The sequence below is a fragment of the Meleagris gallopavo genome, chromosome 1, assembly GCF_000146605.3.
Source record: "Meleagris gallopavo isolate NT-WF06-2002-E0010 breed Aviagen turkey brand Nicholas breeding stock chromosome 1, Turkey_5.1, whole genome shotgun sequence".
In the NCBI taxonomy this organism is placed as follows: Eukaryota; Metazoa; Chordata; class Aves; order Galliformes; family Phasianidae; genus Meleagris; species Meleagris gallopavo.
In genome coordinates, this window is record NC_015011.2 from 107,264,204 (window position 1) to 107,285,537 (window position 21,334).

At 37.9% G+C, this 21,334-nt stretch overlaps 1 protein-coding gene across 1 annotated transcript; it reads left to right on the top strand.

The window, feature by feature from the left end:
- Window positions 1–2,422: 2,422 nt before the first annotated feature.
- EFHC2 (EF-hand domain containing 2) lies at window positions 2,423–17,190 on the top strand (the record flags this gene model as incomplete). Its single annotated transcript, XM_010724469.2, has 6 exons — window positions 2,423–2,653; window positions 4,420–4,671; window positions 6,386–6,496; window positions 6,816–6,954; window positions 15,868–16,033; window positions 17,037–17,190. Coding segments are annotated over 6 exons (1,053 nt in total), but the record flags the coding sequence as incomplete, so codon positions are not given.
- Window positions 17,191–21,334: the final 4,144 nt, after the last annotated feature.

A 21,334-nucleotide genomic window follows, 5' to 3' on the forward strand; every position in this document is an offset into this window, starting at 1 on the left:
GAAACCCCGAGAGAAGAAAAATCTGCTACAAATTGTGACATGGGAACTTGATGGCACCACTATTGGCTGAGAGAAGCAACACACCAACTTCCTTTACAAGAACACAGTATAGAAGAGCTGTAGGCTGACCAGATGCAAATATTTAGCATCCTGCAGTTGGATAGCCTACTCAATAAACTGATAGAAGATATCCATACTTGGCAATTAGATTGTTGCATGCGCACAGATTCTTCTACGATGATATCTAATGTCCGACGTGTTTCTAGAAGTAAAAATAGAATTATTTTCCAGAAGAAAGGTCCCAGCATTTTTAAAATTATCCTAACACGAGCTCACCACATTTTATTAAATTTCAAGTTCAACAATATAAAATATTTTCTCCACGTGCGTAGATCAGGCACAGTGATATCTAATAAAAATGGAAGTTTGCTAGACTTGATATTATCTGTACGAGACATTTTCCATTAGGAAAGAGGTTCTTATCCCCTCAGAACAAAATGGGTATATGTACTGTATTTTGAAAAGAGACATGGAAAAAATAGCTGCGTGTTTATTTACTGGTTCTGAGGTGAATATAACTTCAGAAAATTGTAAACAATTATATTTTAACTAAAATTATAATAAACTTTTGCATTAATGTGGGAGTCTGTTCTGGTTAGCACATTATTTTGTTGGAGCAACCCAAGGATTAAGCAAAATTAGGTAACATTTTTGAAGTATGTGTTTTTATTAATGGTAGTGCTATGGGGTCTTGCATCATGTTAAAATGTGTTAATTATCATATTTTTTAACTAACATTTCTGTGAAGATACCTCCTAAATATATGTATGTTTAAGCAGATAGGACTTCAAATTTATTTCATAGTCAAAGGTTAGTAACCAATCAGATTTGGTACATGTGAAATGTTACGATGCTGAAAAGCTCTAAAATAATTTATTTAATGTGGATATAAAGTAGAGTTGCTTTTTTGCTTTATTCCCCTGAAAATTTATGGGAGTTGAACTAATTATGAGTTATATTGTAAGAATTTACTCATTATAGGAGTTAGAATTTAACAAACAACTTTGATAATGTAGTCGTGGAAGGTATTTCATACAGATTAGTCCCTAGTGAAATAAACCAAACAGTGAAGAATTTCCATGGAGTAATTCAGAAATAAGGCCAGTAAAACACTAAACATAAATACACAGCAATATATTTCTCCCACCTCCTCTGTCTCTCTTCATCTTCCCTCCACTCCCTCCTACTCCCAGACTGAAAAAACAATGCTGGAAAACCATCAGAAGGAACTTAAAGGGAAACACTACCAGATGCACAGCTGAAGGGCCCTGGAAAAAGTTCTGTAATGAGAGATAATGAGATACTTTTTAGATAACTGTGTCTAATTGTCTACTATTGTTGTAGTAGTAAGTTAGTACTTGAACTATCTTTAGCTTTGGAATTTTTGTGTGTTTACTGTTGTTGTTTTCAAGTTACACCTTTTATTATTGTAGTCATACCGTTGTTGGGAAGGTATGGTGGCAAGGAATTGTTGTAATCATATGGCCTGGTGGCTTCTATCTGGTGTTAGGCAGCGGGTATCTGCATTATAAAGCTGTTACAGGGACATCTGGGTTGGCAAGCACACTACAGATGCTGAGATTGAGGACTGGACCCTCTTTATATTCTCTACGTGTTATCTTCACACAGTGACACCTTTGTATTGATGTGGCAAAACTTTCACTGCTATTCTTTTTGTTCTCTTGTAATGTTGAAAACAAGAGTTTAGTGCCAGCTTTGCCAATCTGAAGTTCTTTGGGAACTCAAAGTTTACTCACGATAAATCATAGTTTGACATGCATGCAGCTGCATAACTTTCCTTTAATGTACGTCTTTCTTATTTGCTTAGCCTGCTGAGGCTGTTGTTTACAGGTATTTTTTTAAATACTTGTGGTATTTCAGAATCCCAGAATGGTTGAAGCTGGAAGGAATCTCTGAAGACAATCTGGTCCAACTCGATTGTGTTTTTTTAGAAGAAAAACTAGTTATTCTAATAAGTATAGGAGACTACTTTTCACTGAAGGTTCTTTTATTGAAAGGTTTTGCTGTTCTTTTTGCTAAAGTAGTGACCAGTTACATTTGAGGAGTGAATGGGAATTCCTTGCTATTTACAAAGGTGGTAGCTTTCTGTATTAGCCTAAGTTTTGTGCTTGAACTTGAAGTGCTAGAAGCTGGTCATTGTGAAGCGGTGGTGTTATTAAAATAAGATCCTCTTATCTGATAGCTGCTTTGCTGAGTGAAGGATAATTTTTTTTTTCTTTTTTTTTTTTTTTTCCCCCATATAGTTCCATCTGCTTTGGTTGTATCGGTATAGGAAATTAGCATGTCTTTGAAATGATCCCCAGAGCAAAGGATGTTCACTCTTTGAATTTATTTTAATTCTTTTACAGGAACTATTGTTCGACGTCATCGGATTCCACTTCCATCTCCTAATGAAGATCAGTTCTATACTATAGATCATTTCAATATCAACACTGAAGTAATCTTTTATTCTCGAAGATACAAGATTATAGATTGTGACCAATTCACAAAAAATTTCCTGAGGAAGATGGGATTTAAATTAAATCCTCCAGGAAATTGTCCAGATGACCCATATACCAAAGAGCGGCAAAAGGTCAGATGAGGCAGTAAAAGTGAATATGTGATTTTAATCAAAGTGCAATTTCTGTTAGTAATATGTATGATATAAAATATTTCTCTGAGCAAAAAATGTTCCTATTTCAGTATAATGAATCACGAGAGAACTTGCTTTTTCAAATTTGACTATATGGCTCATTGTACTAACATATATTTCTCCTGATGTGTTCATATACCTTTTGAAGAAGAAATATGATAAAATCTTTGTCTTTTGTGTGTGTGGGCATTATCTTGATAAAACTGATGTAGTTTTACTTATCTCTCATGGCAAAAGAAAAACACCCAAATATGTCGAATGAAAATTCTCCTTGTGGGCAAAGTAGCTAAACAATGTTAAATTTATCATCTACGTAACATATTTTCAGCCTTATGTACATGAATCGGGTTTATCATAATCAATGCTGCTGTCTGGTTTTTCATATGGCCTCAAACTTTAACCAGCATTATTGATTAGGAATAGCACTGTCATGGATTTTCATGTCGTACTTGATGTCTAGTATAGATAAATGATTTTTCTCTGTAAATGTTGGTTGGTGGATTGGTGAAAATAAATGCTATGTATTGAAGAAAAAGCATCACAGAATTGTTCTTTAAACTGGAGTAACAGTACTTATTCTCACAATGTCTATTGAATATAAAAATTGCAGTAGTATGTTTTTTGTGCATATAATTGTCATTTCTGTAAGCACATCAGACTCTGTGATCTCTTTTGGACAAACTCCTCAGGAGAGCTTGTTACATAATTAAAAGGTGTAGGGTGGGAATGGTACTCTCTAGCCACTTGAAACCAGGGAGGCACGAGCACAGTTAACCCTGAACTGAAGGGATAAATTAGGATGCTAATTTAACTTAAATGAGCAGATGTTTGCTCCTTTTTGACTGCATTTGTCAGTGTCAGCTGCTGGAAGTACAAACAGTATTAAACTTTAAAAAAAAAAACAACAAAACTATTACATGTTATACTTAAATTTTTCTTGAGTTGACTGAATGACAACACTTTAAAAGTGTTTAAAGGAAGATGTAGTTGGAATTGCAATTCAAGCACATCTTTGGCTTCCTGCAGACTCACTTTACTGGTCTCTTCAGATGTGATCTTTTTTTGAATGTGTAAAGCAAATTCTTCTGCCACATAGAATCCACCTCTCTGCAGCTTTACCACTTGTGAGCTTCTATTTGAAAGCTTTTTTTTTTTTTTTTTTTCCCCTTCCAGAGTGCGTGTAGCATCCTCCAAAAATTTCAGGTTTTTAGCTCTTAAATGTTATATGGATTCCTCTTTGCAGGTCTTAAGGTCTTTTTTCTGGGCAGAGTAATGGGAGTGTTGTTTCCATTAGGAAATAATGACAGTGTCTTTCACAGATGGCACAGATTTTTCTCTCCTGACTTTTTAGGACTGTTGGCCCACAATAGGTAGCATGCTGTGGTAAATCCACCCTAGTGCTCTGAAGGCAACAAATACTCTGCACTATAAATAATTTATTGCTTTCTTCATCTCAAGGACCTTTCTGAAAGAGAAACAAAGGTCAAAAGCAATTTGAAATTGCTTCTTTTTTTTTTCTTTTTTTTCTGAAGGCACTCCTTCCTTAATACTTTTCTTTTGTAAATAGTGTTTCATTTATTTAAGTTGTGTAGTGTCACTCGAAAGTCCAAGAAGCATATTCTAACGTTAGGTGGTACCATGAAGTTTGGTATTCTATCTTAAAAGCAAGTCATTAAAAAGACACTTTATTTCTCCTTCACTTGCAGATCCTAGATAGCATGAACCCACTGCGCCCTTATGAGCGCATTGACACTTTGAAACAATTCCTGGAGCACGATGGGCATGTTTTACGCTTTTATTGTGTGTGGGATGATCCAGAATCCCTGTTTCATGACCCACGGGAGCTTGTTCTGCACTATTATTTGTCTGATGATACTATTGATATAAAAGAAGTTATACCAGTAAACTCAGGCCGGGATGTAGTTCCACTTTTTCTCAGAAGAGATAAGCTTCCAAAGGTGAGGAATGGAAAATTCATTCTATTTGAAATTCTTTTGCTAATAAAGAAATATTACATGCATTGTTTTGTAGCCTACTTCAGAGAATCTGCTTGGGGGGGGGAGGGGAAGGTGGACTAGATAATCTCAAGGTCCCTTCTAACCTCTATGACTTTGCAAGGCAAGATTTTCACAGCATCAATTGTAATGATATTTAGAACATATTATCAGAGCCTAAATCAGAATTATTAGGTATTTAGGTTTTTTGAATACTGATTCATACAACTTCAGGAGATTGGAAAATTAAGTTTCAGCTTGTCACACCTAAGTTTAAAGGAGAGAGAACTTAAGTAGAAAGATATCCCATGGTTTTCTTTCTCCCAAATTATTGTGTTAACATAAATTCATAAATAAATCCGTGCAGTAAAGAAAATTCAGAAAATTAATTTATATTTCTAGATAAACTAACACTTAGGTGAATTCACATTTGATTCATATGGATTATATTTGGAACCTTTGAAAAAGGTACCATTTCTGGTACTCAGTAATATTATATCTCTATAGCATATCTAGAGTGATTTCTTAAGTTCGAATTCATAGATTTGAGATCTTATAAAAAGCTAGTTAAAATCAATCAGAATCCATGAAAACACGTAGGCATTAATCAGGTGTTTATTAGAGGAAATTCATCTCAGATAAACCTTCAAGGATTTGAGTCCTGCGTAACCTACTATGATGATAAAGTTAACAATCTGGCTACACCTCTGTGTCACAGATCCTGGTGGTAGAACTAAATCAAGCTACGGATGAAGTAAGACACTGAGGCGTCTCTTCCCTCCTGTCCTAATACTTTTAATTTATCTGTTGCACTATAGGTTTACAAGATATTTTTGTGGTAAAATCCTAACAGCAAAATACTTGCTGTTCTTACCTAGAGCATCCTGCATTTGAGCTGATTTAGCAATGAGTCTATGCTGGCAGACCCCTTCTACTACTGAAGTGTGTGTCAATGTTAAAGGCTGGCTTCTTTCTCTAATTTAAGTGACAATTTGGAGAAGAATAGCAGCCAAAAGTTGGAATATCAGGGAAGGTGCTATGACAAAATATTGTACTTTAGTTACCCTGCATCAGCATTTTGCTGATTTGCATATTAAGTTTGATATTATTGGGATATTAATTGCATTAATTACTATTATGACTTTGAAACTTACAATAATACTCTCCATTGCAGAGAAATTAGACTAGATTACCTTTAAAGGTCCCTTCCAGCTCAAATGATTCTATGATTTTATGGTACAAACAAAAGTAACATTTCTCTCAATAGAACCATACTGACTTGAATCCCCTCTTTCTGCGCAGTGCTCAACTCAGTAGGACCAGCCCTGAGTGGTTCTTTTGCATGCTTTTTTTTATTATTACTACTCAAAATAATAATTTTTAGAGCAGATGTTGACGAGGATATGCTGCTAATCTTTTCTTTCCCTGTGCTTCTACAAAAAAGAGATTTCACTCTTGGATGCATAGTAAGATTCTGAATGCTTCTTCTGATGTAGACATTGGGTTTTCAGTTCAGTGGCATAAAATTACCTTAGAATTCACTAAAAATTCTCCCAAGACAACACTGTAATAACAGTCAGTCTGTAAAAATAAATAAATATGCTTTTACTTCTAATGTAATAGTTGTCTTTCTTCTTTGTTAACTGTATTTCTTAACAGCCTGTCTCTTTTCTTGCAGTATGCTCCAACTGGTTTGTATCAGCCAGGCACAATCACCAGTCGCACTGTTCTCAATGTATTTGGAAATTTAGTAGGAAATAGAGGCCGTTACATGCTGGACAATCGTAAGGTCAGATATTACTGAATACTCCCCAGCTGTTGAATGTCCTTATAGTAGTTTTTGTAATTTCTCTGATTATATTCTACTGTGAGAGAAGTTATTTCTAAAATTGTATTGTAGCTGGAGAATAGCTCATATCAAAAATACTGACATTTACTGTGCCATGTTTGTGAAAGTGAGGTAGCATAACATGGATTGAAAACTACTTGCAAATGAAGTATGAAGATTGTATCTTAAGTCAAGCATACTTAATGACCTACTTTGTAAGAAAGATTGTATGACGCTGAGATTTATAGAGCTACTATATAAATGTTCCCTATTTTATTAGACAGGAGCAGTGCATCAGGAATTTTACAGAGACAGCGACCTGAAAATAGGAGCAGTAATTAATGTTTGGGGAAGGCAGATAATGCTGTGTGATTGTGATGAATTCACTAAAGATTATTACAGGACAAAATACGGAATCGGTAAGTAGTGATAATTATCATTTCCTTACAAGCGTTTTTACACCTCTCAGTTTGACAGAGCTGTCTTCAAATTTTATTACTGACAAAACATGTTCATTAAAGCCTTTTGCAATAACAATCAATTGCTGTTAACAGCAAAGCAGTAACTTTACAGGTGACCCACAAGGGCATTTTTGTATGTTACTCCACTGAAAATCAGCACATAATGCCCATGATCAGTGCCTAACTGCCTTCATTTTTAAACTAGAATGACAAAATAGTCATATGGACAGACTGTCATTTCTAGTGCTCCCTCCCATTCCAATAGCCATGTTTGCAGTCAGAAGGTAATAAAGGGCATGCAGTATGTAGAGTAGGCTCAATTATTCTTCGCTACACTATGTTTCACTTTTTATGGATGTCAGAATCCTCATTTAATAAGATTTTCTGACACAACAGTAGTGTATCACGTTACTGTTTTTTTCAGTGTAGTTTTCTGTATTGTGAATCGTTAGAGTATTTATCCTGTGAGATTTCATTACTGAATTCTGGAAACATTTATCAACTATGCTCATTATGGAAAAGCATTTTGGACATATATAATAACAGAGTGTTTCATTTATCTGTCTGAATTCTCTCAGTCTGACTTGCTAGTGGTTCTATTATAGCTATCATCCAGCAAAAATAACTTAGTTGATTTCTGGCAGTTTATTCATTCAAGAAATACAGCTGAGTGTCTTGACTGTTCAGATATGATTGAAAGAATCCTAGTATGGCCTTTCTCACATGAAGAAAAAAAATAGTTGGGCAGACTATTTTTTTTTACCTTGACTTGTAATCAGAATGCAGTGTTTGGATCAAAACCTGTATGCTGCATTGAGGGAATTAAATCATATACTGCTGCCACTACAATGCTAAATTTCTTAGTTGGCAAAACATGCCTCATTAGAGCTTTTAAAATAATAGTTTGGAATATCTGTGCCAAAATAAATCTTTTCTTATACTGGCCAGTGCGTAAGGAAGCCATATTCAATAACCACACTGTTATTTATGATAACAATGAGTCTAGCTCCAGAGATGGAAAACGGGGTATTTCCCTCATAATTTTTTCAGCCAAGATTGCTGCCTCTGTTTGGCAGCAGTGTCCTCTCTGTCTGAGCAAGATATCTTGGAACAGTGAATGAGGATTTCTTATTCGCAGATGAGAGATGAATGAAATGCAGCTGTCCATTCTGAAGCAACCAAGCAGTGCTACCAAGTGTTATGAAAAGCAAAGTCTCTTCCTATAATGCTGGTTATGTTTCTGGATGTTATTTACTTTAGAAGTTAAATAAAGTTAGAAGTTGATGAGATGAAAAGTTGCAGAAAATTGAAACTGTGGGTGATCTAGTCCATTCCCTTTGTTCTGAGTGCGTATACATGGACTGTCACTGCCTGATGCTTGTATAGACTTTCACTAACATCCTTCAGAAGAAATTTACCTGCCTCTTAAGATATCTTGTCGTAAAGGCGTAGTTAGAAATATTGTTTAATAGCTTCTCTGAAACTGGTTTGTGTAAACTGAGAGTAACTTTTTTGCCTTACCTTTGTTCTCAATCCTTGATGATGTCAGCATGGGGCCAAGCAAACCTGCTACCTTGGACTTCTGGAGGGCAGACTTTGAACTGTTCAGCATGCTGGTAGGGAGAGTCCCTTGGGATTCAGTCCTGAAGGGTGAAGGGGTCCAGGAAGGCTGATTGTTACTCATGAAGGAAGTCTGAAAGGCACAGGAGCAGGCTGTCCCCCTGTGCCTCTAGATAAACCACTGGGGAAGAAGACTGATGTGGATGAACAGGGAGCTTTTCTTGAGGCTCCAGGGGAAAAAGGGAGTCTTCCTCCTGTGGAAGAAAGTATGAGCAACTCAAGGAGAGTACGAAGGAATTGTTGTGATGTGCAGGGAGAAAATTGGAAAGGCAAAAGCCCAGCTTGAACTTGGCTGCTGGAGTAAAAAAGATCAAAAAACTTTTTTACAAATATATTAACAGTAAGAGGAGGGCTAAGGAGAATCTCCATCTTTTACTGGATGCAGTGCAGAGCATGACCACTGAGGATAAGGGGAAAGACTGAGTTTCCCAATGCCTTCTTTATGTCTGTCTTTAAAAGTCAGACCAGTTATCCTCAAGGTACTCTACCCCTTGACCTGGAATTCTTGGATGGGGAGCAGAAGAAACCTCCAACAATTCAGGTGGAAACAGTTAGAGACCTACTGTTCCACCTGGACTGCCACGAATCCATGCTGTGGGATAGGATCCACCCAAGGGTACTGGGGCAACTGGCAGAGATGATAGCCAAGCTGCTTTCCACCATCTATGACCAGTGTTCCTGGTCAACTGGACTGATCCCAGAGGATTGGAGGCTTGCCATTGTGGCTCCCTTCTATGAAAAGGATCGTAAGGAGGATCTGGGGAACTACAGGCCTGTCAGCCTGATCCCAGTGCCAGGAGCAGATCCCACTGCATGTGCAGGACAACCAAGGGATCAGGCCCAGCCAGCAGGTGTTTCATTAAAGGCAGGTCCTGCTTGACCAACCTGATCTCCTTCTATGATCGAGTGACCCACCTGGTTGATGAGGGAAAGACTGTTGACGTAGTCTACCTTGACTTCAGCAAGCCTTTGACACTGTCAACCACAGTATTCTCTTGAATTAGTTGTCAGCCTATGGCTTGGATATATACACTCTTTGCTGGGTAAAGAGCTGGTTGGATGGCTGGGGCCAGAGAGGGGTGGTGAATGGAGTTAAATCCAGCTGGCGACCAATCATAAGTGGTGTTCCCCAGAGATTGGTACTGGGACCTGTCCTGGTCAGGGGTGACCTTATCGCTCTCTACAAGAACCTGAAGGGTGGTTGTGGTTAGATGGGGGTTGGCCTCTTCTCCCATGTAACTAGAGATAGGATGGGTGGGAATGGCCTCAAGTTGAGTCAAGGGAGGTTCAGTTTGGATGTTAAGAAATACTTCTCCAAGAGAGCAGTCAGGCACTGGAACAGGCTGGTTGAGGTCTTGGAACTCTGGAGGTGTTCAAGAAATGTTAAGATGTTGTACTGAGGAACACAATTTAGTGTGAAATGTTGTTAGGTGGATGGTTAGATTGGATGTATTTTCCAACCTTGGTTATTCTGTGATTCTAAGGTTAGAAAAAGTGTATGTATGATTTTTTTTTTTTAGCTGTAAGAGGCTAAGATTAGACTCGGGGTAGCTTTTTGGCTTAGAAACATTTATGTTTTGAGGGAGAAAGGTCTCATCTTTTATTCTTTGTGTTATCGATTTTGTTTTTGTGAACATACAAGGTAATCTCAAAGGACTTTGTCTCACAAAATGCCCAGCATTCTGCCCCAATCCATTTAAACACTGTAATGTGTTTAATTATAATTTGAACCCAGGGAGACCATTTAGCTGAATGAGAGTAAACAAGTGGAAAAATGAGTTCTTTCTTCAAGGCACAGTTCTCAGCACCTCACGGCATCAATCCAGCTGCTTGTTATTGTGTTTTTACATTACTCCCCTTGTATTTATACTCTTCTGCTAAAGCCATGAAAGAGGCCGACATTTGTTTTTGAATGTGCAGTTTCAACATCAGTTGTTTTTTCCAATGGAATTTGCCCTTTAGGTGAATTAAGGGTAGTTTAGATTTGCTTAGAAGTGTGTGATTATGAGATCTGATATATTTCCAATGTTGCTTCTGTCTGTTTTGCTCTTCATACCATTTGTGAAAAGTGAAGGAGAGCTTTTCCATGGGTAAACAATAGCTAATGCTCTTCAGTAGGAAGCTGATGACATCACTGCCATGTAACAATGCTGAGAATTCAAGAAAAAAACCTTAGTGTGATATTATCTGTCTCTGTTTGCTCGTGAAGCTGCAGAGTAGGACAGAAATATTCTGCACCATGTGTTACAGCAACATTTAGGGGGCTGAAATGTGAAAGATACTGATGTGCAGTGGTAGGAAGATGATACTTGTTCTTCTAATTAAATAGAGTATCTCAGCACGGAGTTGAGTATAAAGGGTGGATTTCAGTATAAATTGTCCTTTCTTAAATAACAGATTGTTCCTGAAGGATCTAAACCAGTAAAATCTGGTTTCCTCCTGATTTTTATTCAATGTCCCAGCACCTCCCAAGCCTGTCTGTTATGCCTTTTGCAGCACCTCGTGATCCCTCTCATGTCTCGGCTCTCCTCGCCCTCCCACCCCCTCATTTCTCAGGCTCCCTCTCTGACCTGCTGCCTGGGCAGAGCAGTGTGCAGTGTGGTTGGCTGGCCAGTACATGCGTGCTTTTGGCCACGCAGCTGCTGTTGGATAACAGCTGACTTCTTGCTTCTCCCTCAGTGGGGGCATTAAAGCCTACTGCCAATTTTCACTGAATTCATTGGAGATCAAAATCTCTCTGGCTTTTAACCTCTCCTTTAAATGTGGTTGAGGCTGAGCAGCGGGAACAAAATAGGCACAGAAAGGACTACATGCATTTGCAGATTCCTTTTTTTTTCCTCAGGTAGCTGTAATGATCATGAAGTAGGACTCTCTGAAAGCAGATTTTATTGGAATCAAAACAGTGCTGAGTTTTAGCTGCACAGCTGATGTTGGGAAGACTGGATTTGCTTTAATTGCTGCACATATAAGTTAGGAAGATGATGGTATTGCTTTCTTATTGTACCTTTCACTTAAGTTGTGAAATACTCTCACAACAGCCAAGTCTCAGCTATATGTAAGGTAGAACTCATATAGAAGGAACATCATGTTGGCAACATTATCCTTCCAGGTTAACTCCAACTCCTCCATTGTCCAAGGCTATTGGGATTTCTCTCTCTTATTCTGGGCTGTTACGGTCAAAGGCGCGTGTCCTGTTCCTCTGAAGGTAGAATTTCTTGCCTGCCTGCTAATTACTGATATTCAACATGCTTATTGCTCTAATGCAGAGTTTAAATCACTTGACTTTTCTTTGAAATATCTTTTTATCTTTAATGTGTGAGAGTTTTCCTTCACTTCATCAGCTGAGTGCTGAAGGTAGACTTAGAATGTGTATCATGGTCTCACTGTGTCTTTTGAAACTGAAAGCGGGCAAATTCTCATTCAAGCAAGCTTAATGCTGCCTTTGGCAACAAATCGCTTTTGAGGAATTTATTTTCTCTGACTCAGAAGGCTCTGTCATCTTCAAATTGTTTGTATGCTAAAGAAGTGGCTGGATTTGTTTTTAGTTCTTGCTGTTCCCAGTGCTTGTTCCAATCTCTCTTAAGTTTTGATGTAATGAGAAAACTTTTCTAGTACTTTGCAAATGTTTGATGTGCCAGATGAAATAAACACCACAGTGGCAGCCCATCTCCTGCTGAGTATCAACTGATGTACTACAAAGAGGTGAGACTGTCCATGAAGAAAATACTTCTACTACTTATTCTGGATCTAGAAATTTGTAGCCCATGACTTTCAGCTTACTCACTACCTACTGTAAATTCACTTGAGTAGAAGAGAAAAACATTGATTCCTTTTCTAGAATGAGCATAAGTATTTTTCTTTAGAAAGTGATGACTTTGATAGGGATGTGTTCTGTATGTAAGTGCAAATTGTCTGTTGCTACCCTAATGGTGCATGGTAGAGCAAAGATGAAAACAATTTGGAACTCAGGCATAGCTGTTAGCTCAGTGCACTTACTAGGCTGCTCAAAGGTTGAAGACAGAAGTTTTTAGCTAGCTTGCAAATTGGCGTTTCTCTATGTAAAATTCTTTATGAATTTCCTTGTTGGGAGGAGAGAATCTGAATGCATAATCCTTTAAAATCATGCAAACTATAGGTGCCAGAAGGTTGGTTGTTGGCGTTTTCTTTAGTGAATCTGAATGAAGGGAAGGCGTTTTACGTTGGGGAGAGGATGAGAAACAAAGCACCAAATTTCTCTTTGGACTTAGTTAACCCCAAGCTTGAGTTGTGAAATCACAGAATCATAGAATGGCCTGAGTTGAAAAGGACCACAGTGATCACCTAGTTTCAATCCCCCTGCTATGTGCAGGGTCGCCAACCACCAGAACAGGCTGCCTAGAGCCTGAGATATTTAATATACTCTCTGAAACTAATGCTAATTCCTCCTAAGTGTATTTTCCTTTCAGTTTATAAATCAAACTTTCACCAGTATGTGCTAAAATACATGTAAGTGGAAATGCCTTAGCATTTCTTGATGGATACCTTATGCAGTGTTAATGCACGTATAATATGACCTGCATGTAAATGCATTAGTTTGTATTTTGAGCTTACAATTTCAACTGTATGTCCTGGCTTTCCAAACTGTTTTGGCAGGAAGGATGTTATATAAAGCTGTGCAGTGAGGAAGCCTTTACTTTTTTTTTCTTGCTAAAATGCATTGTTAAAAACATCTTCCCTTTGATGAGGAAAATAGTACCGAAGCTGAGCACAGTGCATACCAAAATTATTGTTAAGATTTCTAAGTAATATTATGACCCTGGTTGGAAGAATCTAGCTAACAGACTGTGCAGGAGAGCAAGTTGTACCACCTGCAGCAACTGTGTGATGAGACATAGGATGTGATAAAGGATCAGCTCCTCTTCAACACACAGGTGAAAGCCATTGGCTTTTGTTTGCATTATAACTTATTAAAATTGCCGTGGTGCCTAGCAGCAGTAGTTTCAGCAGCGGCTGCTGCCTTGATGCCGTACGATCAGAGAAGGGAGTGACATTGCATGGCTCTCTCTGTCCCATCTGCCTCACACGCACTAGGTGGCACTGTTGGAGTGCAGGAACGATCTCAATCGAGGATTCGGGATTTCGTACCCGCTCCACAAAGCAGAAGAAAAACCTGTATTAGCAAAGCAACAGTTCTTCCTCTGTTGGCAACTAAAGGGGTAGACACGTAGTAACTCAACATGCACCAGCTCAGAATACAGAATCAATACCTCTGGGTATGGGGGTTTTCTTTTTGTGTCAATATATGTCAATTTACCTACATAGTGTTTATTGCAACAGGAGCTGCAGATATTATACTATATAACATGGCACATTGAAAATGTCTTGAGAAGCAGTTCTATTCCGAGTAATACTTAGAAAATAATATTTTGGAGGCATGTTGACACATACACTTATTCTTTGCCTTTTAAGGTAGCTTTCAAAACTTCTGAGTGGACTTCCTTTTGCATGTAGCCTTGGCCTCTGTATTTCTGAACTATGGAAAGGGCACACACAGTTTTTATGGGAAAAAAAAAATGTTGGCGTGGTTTTGCAACTCTCTTTTTGAGAGAAGAGAAAGGTACTGGTGCTTTCAGTTAGACCATATTCTTGTAAGAGATAAAGGCCAAAGGAAATAGTGTTATATTTTCAAGGTAAAGAAGAACTCTGGCATCTGAATTCTTTCTGTCTTTTTCAACTCCATGCTGTTGTTAGGCAAGTTAGACTTTAAGAGGGGAAGTTGCTTTGATCTTCTGATGGATTGCTGTTTAAAACATTTTAATAACAAACCACTTCAGAAAATGTTTCAGGTGACACCAGTTTTATTGTTGCCCTCTATTTGTCCTGAAAACTAAGCTACAAGTGTACATTATTCATCTCTCTTCAGTTCTGGGTAGAGAAGTTAAGTTTTGGAGAGACAGACTGTATTTGGTTTGGTGAAGTCTTACACACTGGTCACTTACATAACTCTTCACTTCCTGTAAATTGGCTGTGGATTGTGATCCATCTTCCTGTCCAGTCTGCCTCGTGTTTGTCCAACACTTGGTAGCCTGGCCAGCTCTAGATTCCCTGGGACGTGACTGGCCATCCAAGGTGTGGAGGTGGCACGACTCCACTTGGGTTGTGCTGAGCTGGCTGGGCTGCAGCAAGCTCTTCAGCTTTCCCATTTTGCTAATGCTGGGAGAGGAAGAGCCCTTTGAGTTGCTTTGGGCAGCAAGCTGGGCATGAGGCCACAGCTCTGGTGGCCAATGACAGACTGGGTGGCATGAAAACAGCTACCTGAACATCAGGGGGAATGACTGTCTTCCCTCCGCTCAGCATGCTTCGGGCCATGTTGAGGTAGTGTGTTCTCATGTGGGTTGGCCAGTACAGGAAAGACAAGGTTTGGCCAAGGCAATGGTCAGCATATGGAGAATGAGCCAGGGGATCAAGATTGCTCAGGCTAGGGAACACACAGCTGCTGGGCACAGACAGACAGTTGCACCTATCCACTGCTGAGACCAAGCAGCCTGCTATACAAGTATGTGTCAGGAGGGCACAAGTGGGGATAAATGGAAACCAGAGTGGTCAAAGTGAATATCAGAGTGAATACTGGGAAAACTTTCCCTCCTGAGGTCAGCAGAGTGCAAGGCAGGTTGCACAGGCTCCATCCTGAGATGTTTCATGTCCCAGCTGGACACAGCCCTGAAAGTGGGGCAAAGGAGAAAAACTTTCCGAAACTGCGGATGAAGTTGAGATACAGACTAAAGCTATTGGTTTCAATGTACCAAAATGGACATAAACTTTTAAAATTCTTCTTATGTATGATATATAAAAATGTGTACAAATTTTATTCATTCTTTATTTATTTTCTCCTTGGGATAAACAGTGGGTATGCAAGTATTAATGTGGTCTCACGGGATAAAACTGAAATTTTGACTTACAATTTTACATTTATTTTTCTATTCCACTTCAAAACTATATTTGTCATTTCTGTTGCCTGTGTATCTTAATGACTTTTGTAAAACATTTTGGGATCTCAGACAAAATTCTGTCATTCTTGATGAAACCTAATTTCACTATTGGCTTCAATGGTGTCTTTTTTTACTCTTCTACTATAAGGAGGGATCCTATTTCACTTTGATTACTGTTCTTTTACAGAAATAGGCGAATTAGTATTCATATTGAAATTTTAAATCCTTAGTAGAGTGGCTTCATCAGAACAAGAACAAATAAATATTGCTGTCTTTATTATAGAGGATTTCACCCCAGTTCCATATAAAGCTCCACCACCTCCAAAAGCAGAAAAACCTATTCCACCATATACTGGATTTGGTTCTGAAGAGGATTCTCTGTGCTCCTGCATGAGTTTGCTTCTCAAACCTCCCCAGAAAGATTTCAAGAAATTCATGGAAAAAGACAGGTATTTTGGTGGAAAATATTACAACCTTTTTTTGTTATTATTTCTCTTGTGAAGGCAATGGATGGTAAATGGGAATGTAATTTTTTGGCAAAATATGCAGTTTATCCAACTTTTAGAGAAATGGTTTACTGACATGGAACTTCAGTTTTCTCTGAACTCAGCAAAATTTCTGCCCCTCCCTCATTCTCCCTCATTCCCTTCTGCTGTGTTCAGTGTCAGTGTGATGGAAGTCATAGATCAGGAACTAGTCAGAATTCTGAATGCTTCAGCAGTTCAACACTGATTTATTTTTATGTTTGACTTTCGGATATTTTCTTTTTTGCCTGCTGATTTTCACACAGCTTGCTACTGCAATATTAAAGCATAAATCCTTTACTTTCCATTATGAAATACCTTGTCAGACAATGGATGGTGAAACCTTAGTGAAAAGCAAGGTGGCATGCTAGAGAACCAGTAGCTACCTGTAAAACCTACACAAAAGAAGAAAACTATTAGAAAAGACTTGGTAGTGCATAATAATGGTACTGTAAATCATGTAAAACATAATGACTTAACAAATATCAGACTAGAAAGATTATTTGGTAGGCCTGATTTCATGGAAATGATGTTAGTGTGTCTTACCATTCCGAATTTGATTTGAAAATACATTAAATACATTTTCTGTCTATAAATGCTCTGGAAAGAAAGTTTCATTTGCATCTGGAAAGAAAGCAAGCAATTCATTTGCAACTAAATTTGAATACAAATTCATTTCATAGCTTTGGCGGAGAAGTAATTTTCCTTGAAAATAATTCTTTTCTATCTGACTGAGTCTGGTCGGTTGAGTTAATTTAAGCTGAAAATGATTTTTAGAGAAGTAGGGAACCTTATGACCTTTCCCTTCTTGATCCAGGAAAAACACAATTAATGTATTTTACGAAACATTGGAGAATGCATCTCTAAGTGATTAAGACTTTTCTCTCACTCTGTTTTTAATTTTTTACATCTTCTTTAACTTTTTTAGATGTGGTCTTGAAAGTAACACATTGCGCTTTCTTGCAAAACTTGTTACTGATAGTCCTATTGACAAGGATCGGAAATTCATCATTTGTTACTTCCTGAGTGATGATACAATTTCTGTTTTTGAACATACACAGCGGAACACAGGTAAGATATAGCAATGTTTTGCAATCAGTCCCAGTCACTCTGCTCATTTGATTTCAGGTTACAGTAAACGTTGTGGCCAGACTCAGCACTAGCAGAAGCAGGGATGGGGCATTTTAAGTACAGTGGGAATTACATCAGCAGATCTACTGTATTATGTTACATAGTTGTATGTCATAATAATTTATAATTTTCATCATTCAGAATAATGCTGTTCATTGTATGGCAGCACTTCACAATATCCTCTGGAAACTGGGGAAGTTTAATGCATTTGAACTTTTATTACATTTTAATTTGCAAATTTGGCCTTTAAGCGTATGCTTTTGTTGTAAATAACATACAGGAATTGAACTGTAATTGCTGGCAAAAGGGGGCAGAAAAATTAAGACACTGAGAATGAAAGAGTAAATTCTTCATTTTGCAAGGAGTTACAGTGTTGTTATACCTACATAATATCCTTTGTATCAAAAACAGCTAATGAAGGCAGAAGAACTTGTGACAACTTTTAATATACATTATTATTAATCATGTCATGTTGAACATCCAAAGAGTGAAGGTTTTCCTGTGCTACTAGCACATGTGTGCATGTTTGTTAACATCCTGGAGTACCCTGGCACCTCTCAAGATGTGCGGTTGAAGGACTTATTCTAAAAAACCTGCTGTCAGCCTCTAATGAAAACATTTGGGAGAAAAAAAGTCAGAAGGTCACGTTGTCTCAAAGAAGAGAGTAAAATAGTTACAGAAGTTTTTCTTAGTTATCTTGTAAGGCTCTTATAGAACCCTACCTCTTTTGATACTGTTTGATTGTCCTATACAAGCTTTTTGACACAAAGAGCCTTAATACAGTATCCCAGGTACACTCTGCAGTGATGACCATCTCACTCAGTACTGACCTACTTGGTACCGTGAGTGGTAAAGCTACCTGTCTACAGCAAAGGCTTTCCCAGGGAGGACTGCTCATTCTTGCAACCTTGTAAGCCTTCAGAGAAAATTATTTTTTATATTAATTCATAACAGAATTGTGATGAACATCACATCCATGAAAAATGAAGATGTGAATATCTAAATCATTCTATATTCCTAGAGAATTCTTTCTGTGGCAGTGGTGCTACTAAGTCATTTAGAGTGCCTTTCATCTGAGTAGGGCACTCCACATGACTTAGGGAAGACGTCAATGTAAAGAACTTCTAATGGCACCTGTGCCTATATCAAACTGTATTACGAATGCATAAACATAGAGGCTCCATCCTCCACTTGAATGCAAGCATTTTTTTTCTGAGGAATGTTTTGAAAATATGGAGAGCACCTGCCTTGTCTTCAATGATCTTTCTCAGGTAGACCTGCATAAGTGCAGTATAAAGATCTTTATGGCAGCAGTGTCTTGTCAGTATTACTTTACTAGTTTTCTGCCATCCAGTGGCTTGTAATGTATGCAGCTTCTTTTATACAGCTGAGTATACACACATATGTGCATTTGTTATGTAATGCTGCTGTGAAGCTTGAGCAGCTCAGTTCTGTACTGGAGAATGACTGGAGTCTGATTGGCTTGCTTATGTCTGGAGACACAAAGAATGATAAGTTTATAGCTGCACCATTAAACTAAAGAAGTCTGGGAAAGAGATTGAATCTTTGATCCCAATCATCTGTATTGCCTGGTTCTCCTTTGAACTATTCTAACTAGATGTGTCCCCAGAGAGCTCAGGGCCCCTTCTGGAGGATGCTTAACCCCAGAAAATCCTCCTTGAAGGCATTAAGAACAAGGCTGAGTCAGGTATGGTTTCTCTTTCCTTAACAGTCATCTAACACTTTTCCAGGAGGTTTTACATACTCCAAAAACCTTCTTAGGCTTTCTGCCCTACAAATGATTTTATGCTGTAAGATACTGCTTTGTTGGGGCCGCAACACAGCCCCACACTCCTTCAGATATGGTAGGTTTACAGCCATTAAATATTACTAGTCAAATGGAGTGTGAAATAAATGAACAAATTTTCATACCAACAGAAACAAATCCTTTAAGGTACCTATAGAAGACAAGTATCAGTATCAATCAAATAGGCTTTTTAAAGAGACAGTAGAAAGATGAAGTGGGAGGATGTGGCCAAGATCTGACCACTGGAGAGTTTGGTGAGAAAGAGATAAGAAGATTAAGGCGACAGCAGAAGTTGAAAAGAAGGCTGGGACTGCAGAATTTTCTTTGTTCCCACTTTCTTCCTTTATTCTTTCTACCTTTCTCTTCTCTCCCTCTGTCTCTCCCTCTGTCCCTCCCTCATTTTAGTCATATCTGAAGGAAAAGAGACCAGGTTTCCTTGAGGTTAAGAATGAGAAGGCTTTGCAGAGGTCAGTTAAGAGATGCAAGGAAAAAGGGTAAGGCATGCAAATAAGGAGCGAGATGAACATTCTTGTGTGAGGAGGAATAGTGTTGTTGAAGTGAATGGGGTGTGAGTAGAGTAAGGCTGAGCACATCTTAGAGAGAGGAGGAGTTAAGATGGTAAATGGTTCCCAGAATAACAGCTTAACCACGTCCCCTGTGCATAGGTTCAAAGGGCATATTTTCCTGTTTTATTTGCATGGATTAGTATAAATTGGCAAACAAAAATGTTTCAAACCTCAATCCTAAGACCGAAGTATTAAAGTTACTTTTCTAAGTTCAGTGATCTGAAGGTTGCAGAGAAGTACTTTATGCTGTTTAGTAACACTGTGAATCTGTATTTGAAATACACAGGGCTGGACATCTTGAAGCACTTTTTGAGATGGGGGTCAAAACATAAAAACTTTGGCTCCCCGTGCAGGAGATCGTAACCCCTTTTTTTGCTCTAGACCAAGCTAGCAGCTGTACAAACACCTATAAAGCCTGATCTGATCTTAATGGAAGAGGATCTTTGGTTGTGGTGTTTATTTTGTGCTCTGAACCTGATTCTTGTAGAGTTCCATCAAATTTTCTCATCAAGCTTCAGTGTAAAATCTCTAGCCTAATTAACTATTTTTAGTTATTTTTCTTTACACCATTTGAAATGTACTAACCCATAACATTTAAAAAACAGACAGAGGTATTGAGGTAAGTGTCCAGTCTAGATGCACAATTAGGTAGAAATACAAAGGCAAGAGTAAAATTTCATTCTTACAGTCATCAGTTTTGTTTGAATATTATCAATGGTTGCCAGGATTATATAACATAACATTTCATATTTGTTTTAATAGCTAGATGAAAAGAAACGTGTTAAGATTAGAGTTACATTAGTAATTTGAATCTGTTTTTTTGTTTTTAATTTAAACTAGATCTGAACATTACCTTAGTGCATTTTTTTGTCTTTTGCTTTAATGGTACGAGTTAAGAAATTAAGTAAGACATCTGATCTGAACTCTGATTTAGTAAGTAGTTTGAATTTCACATTCATTTATAATTTTGACTGTGAATGGCATTTTATTACACTGTTCATCAGCCTTTTATTGAACTTGCATCACTACCTAATATATAAAGCATCATTAAATGTTACTGAAGTATGCTTTTTGTCTTTTGGCTTAAAAGCTGAGATATAAACAGGAAGCAAACCTGAGCCACTGCAGGATGGTTGTAGGGCACAAATCCTGATGAAACTAAATGTGACAGACTGTTTTCTAGAAAGATTGGTAAATGTGATGTAATCTTGTAGTGCACTTGAGGGTATTAATAGAAAGAAAAATATTCCTTTCAATACCTTACATACCCTTGGGCAACATAGGCAGTGCCCACTGGCGAGAATAAAATCATTATAATGTGAAAAGAAATAATGTGACATACCCAGCTCAGAAAGGAGTTAAGTTGCATTGTCAGGACAGTATGTGGAAGATTATCACTTCATTTCTGCTTTTTTTCAAACTCAGAAAAAAAGTTAGAATTGCAATGGAACAAACTCTGTGATCTCAGTAGGACTGCTTTATCCCAAGTCATGGATTTTTCTTTTTTTAATTTTTTTCTTTTTCTACTTTAACTAATTCTAAGGATAATGGCCTGCATCTTACATTTCGCATCTGACATTTCTCACGGTCAGTCCCAAGGCTGGCAACAGGGTTATGGGAACCATCTGAAGAGGCAAATTTCTCTCTCAATTTAGGAAAAAAGGGAAAAAAGACAGGCATTCAGATGGGACATATCACAGAGTATGAACAATGTAACTGTTG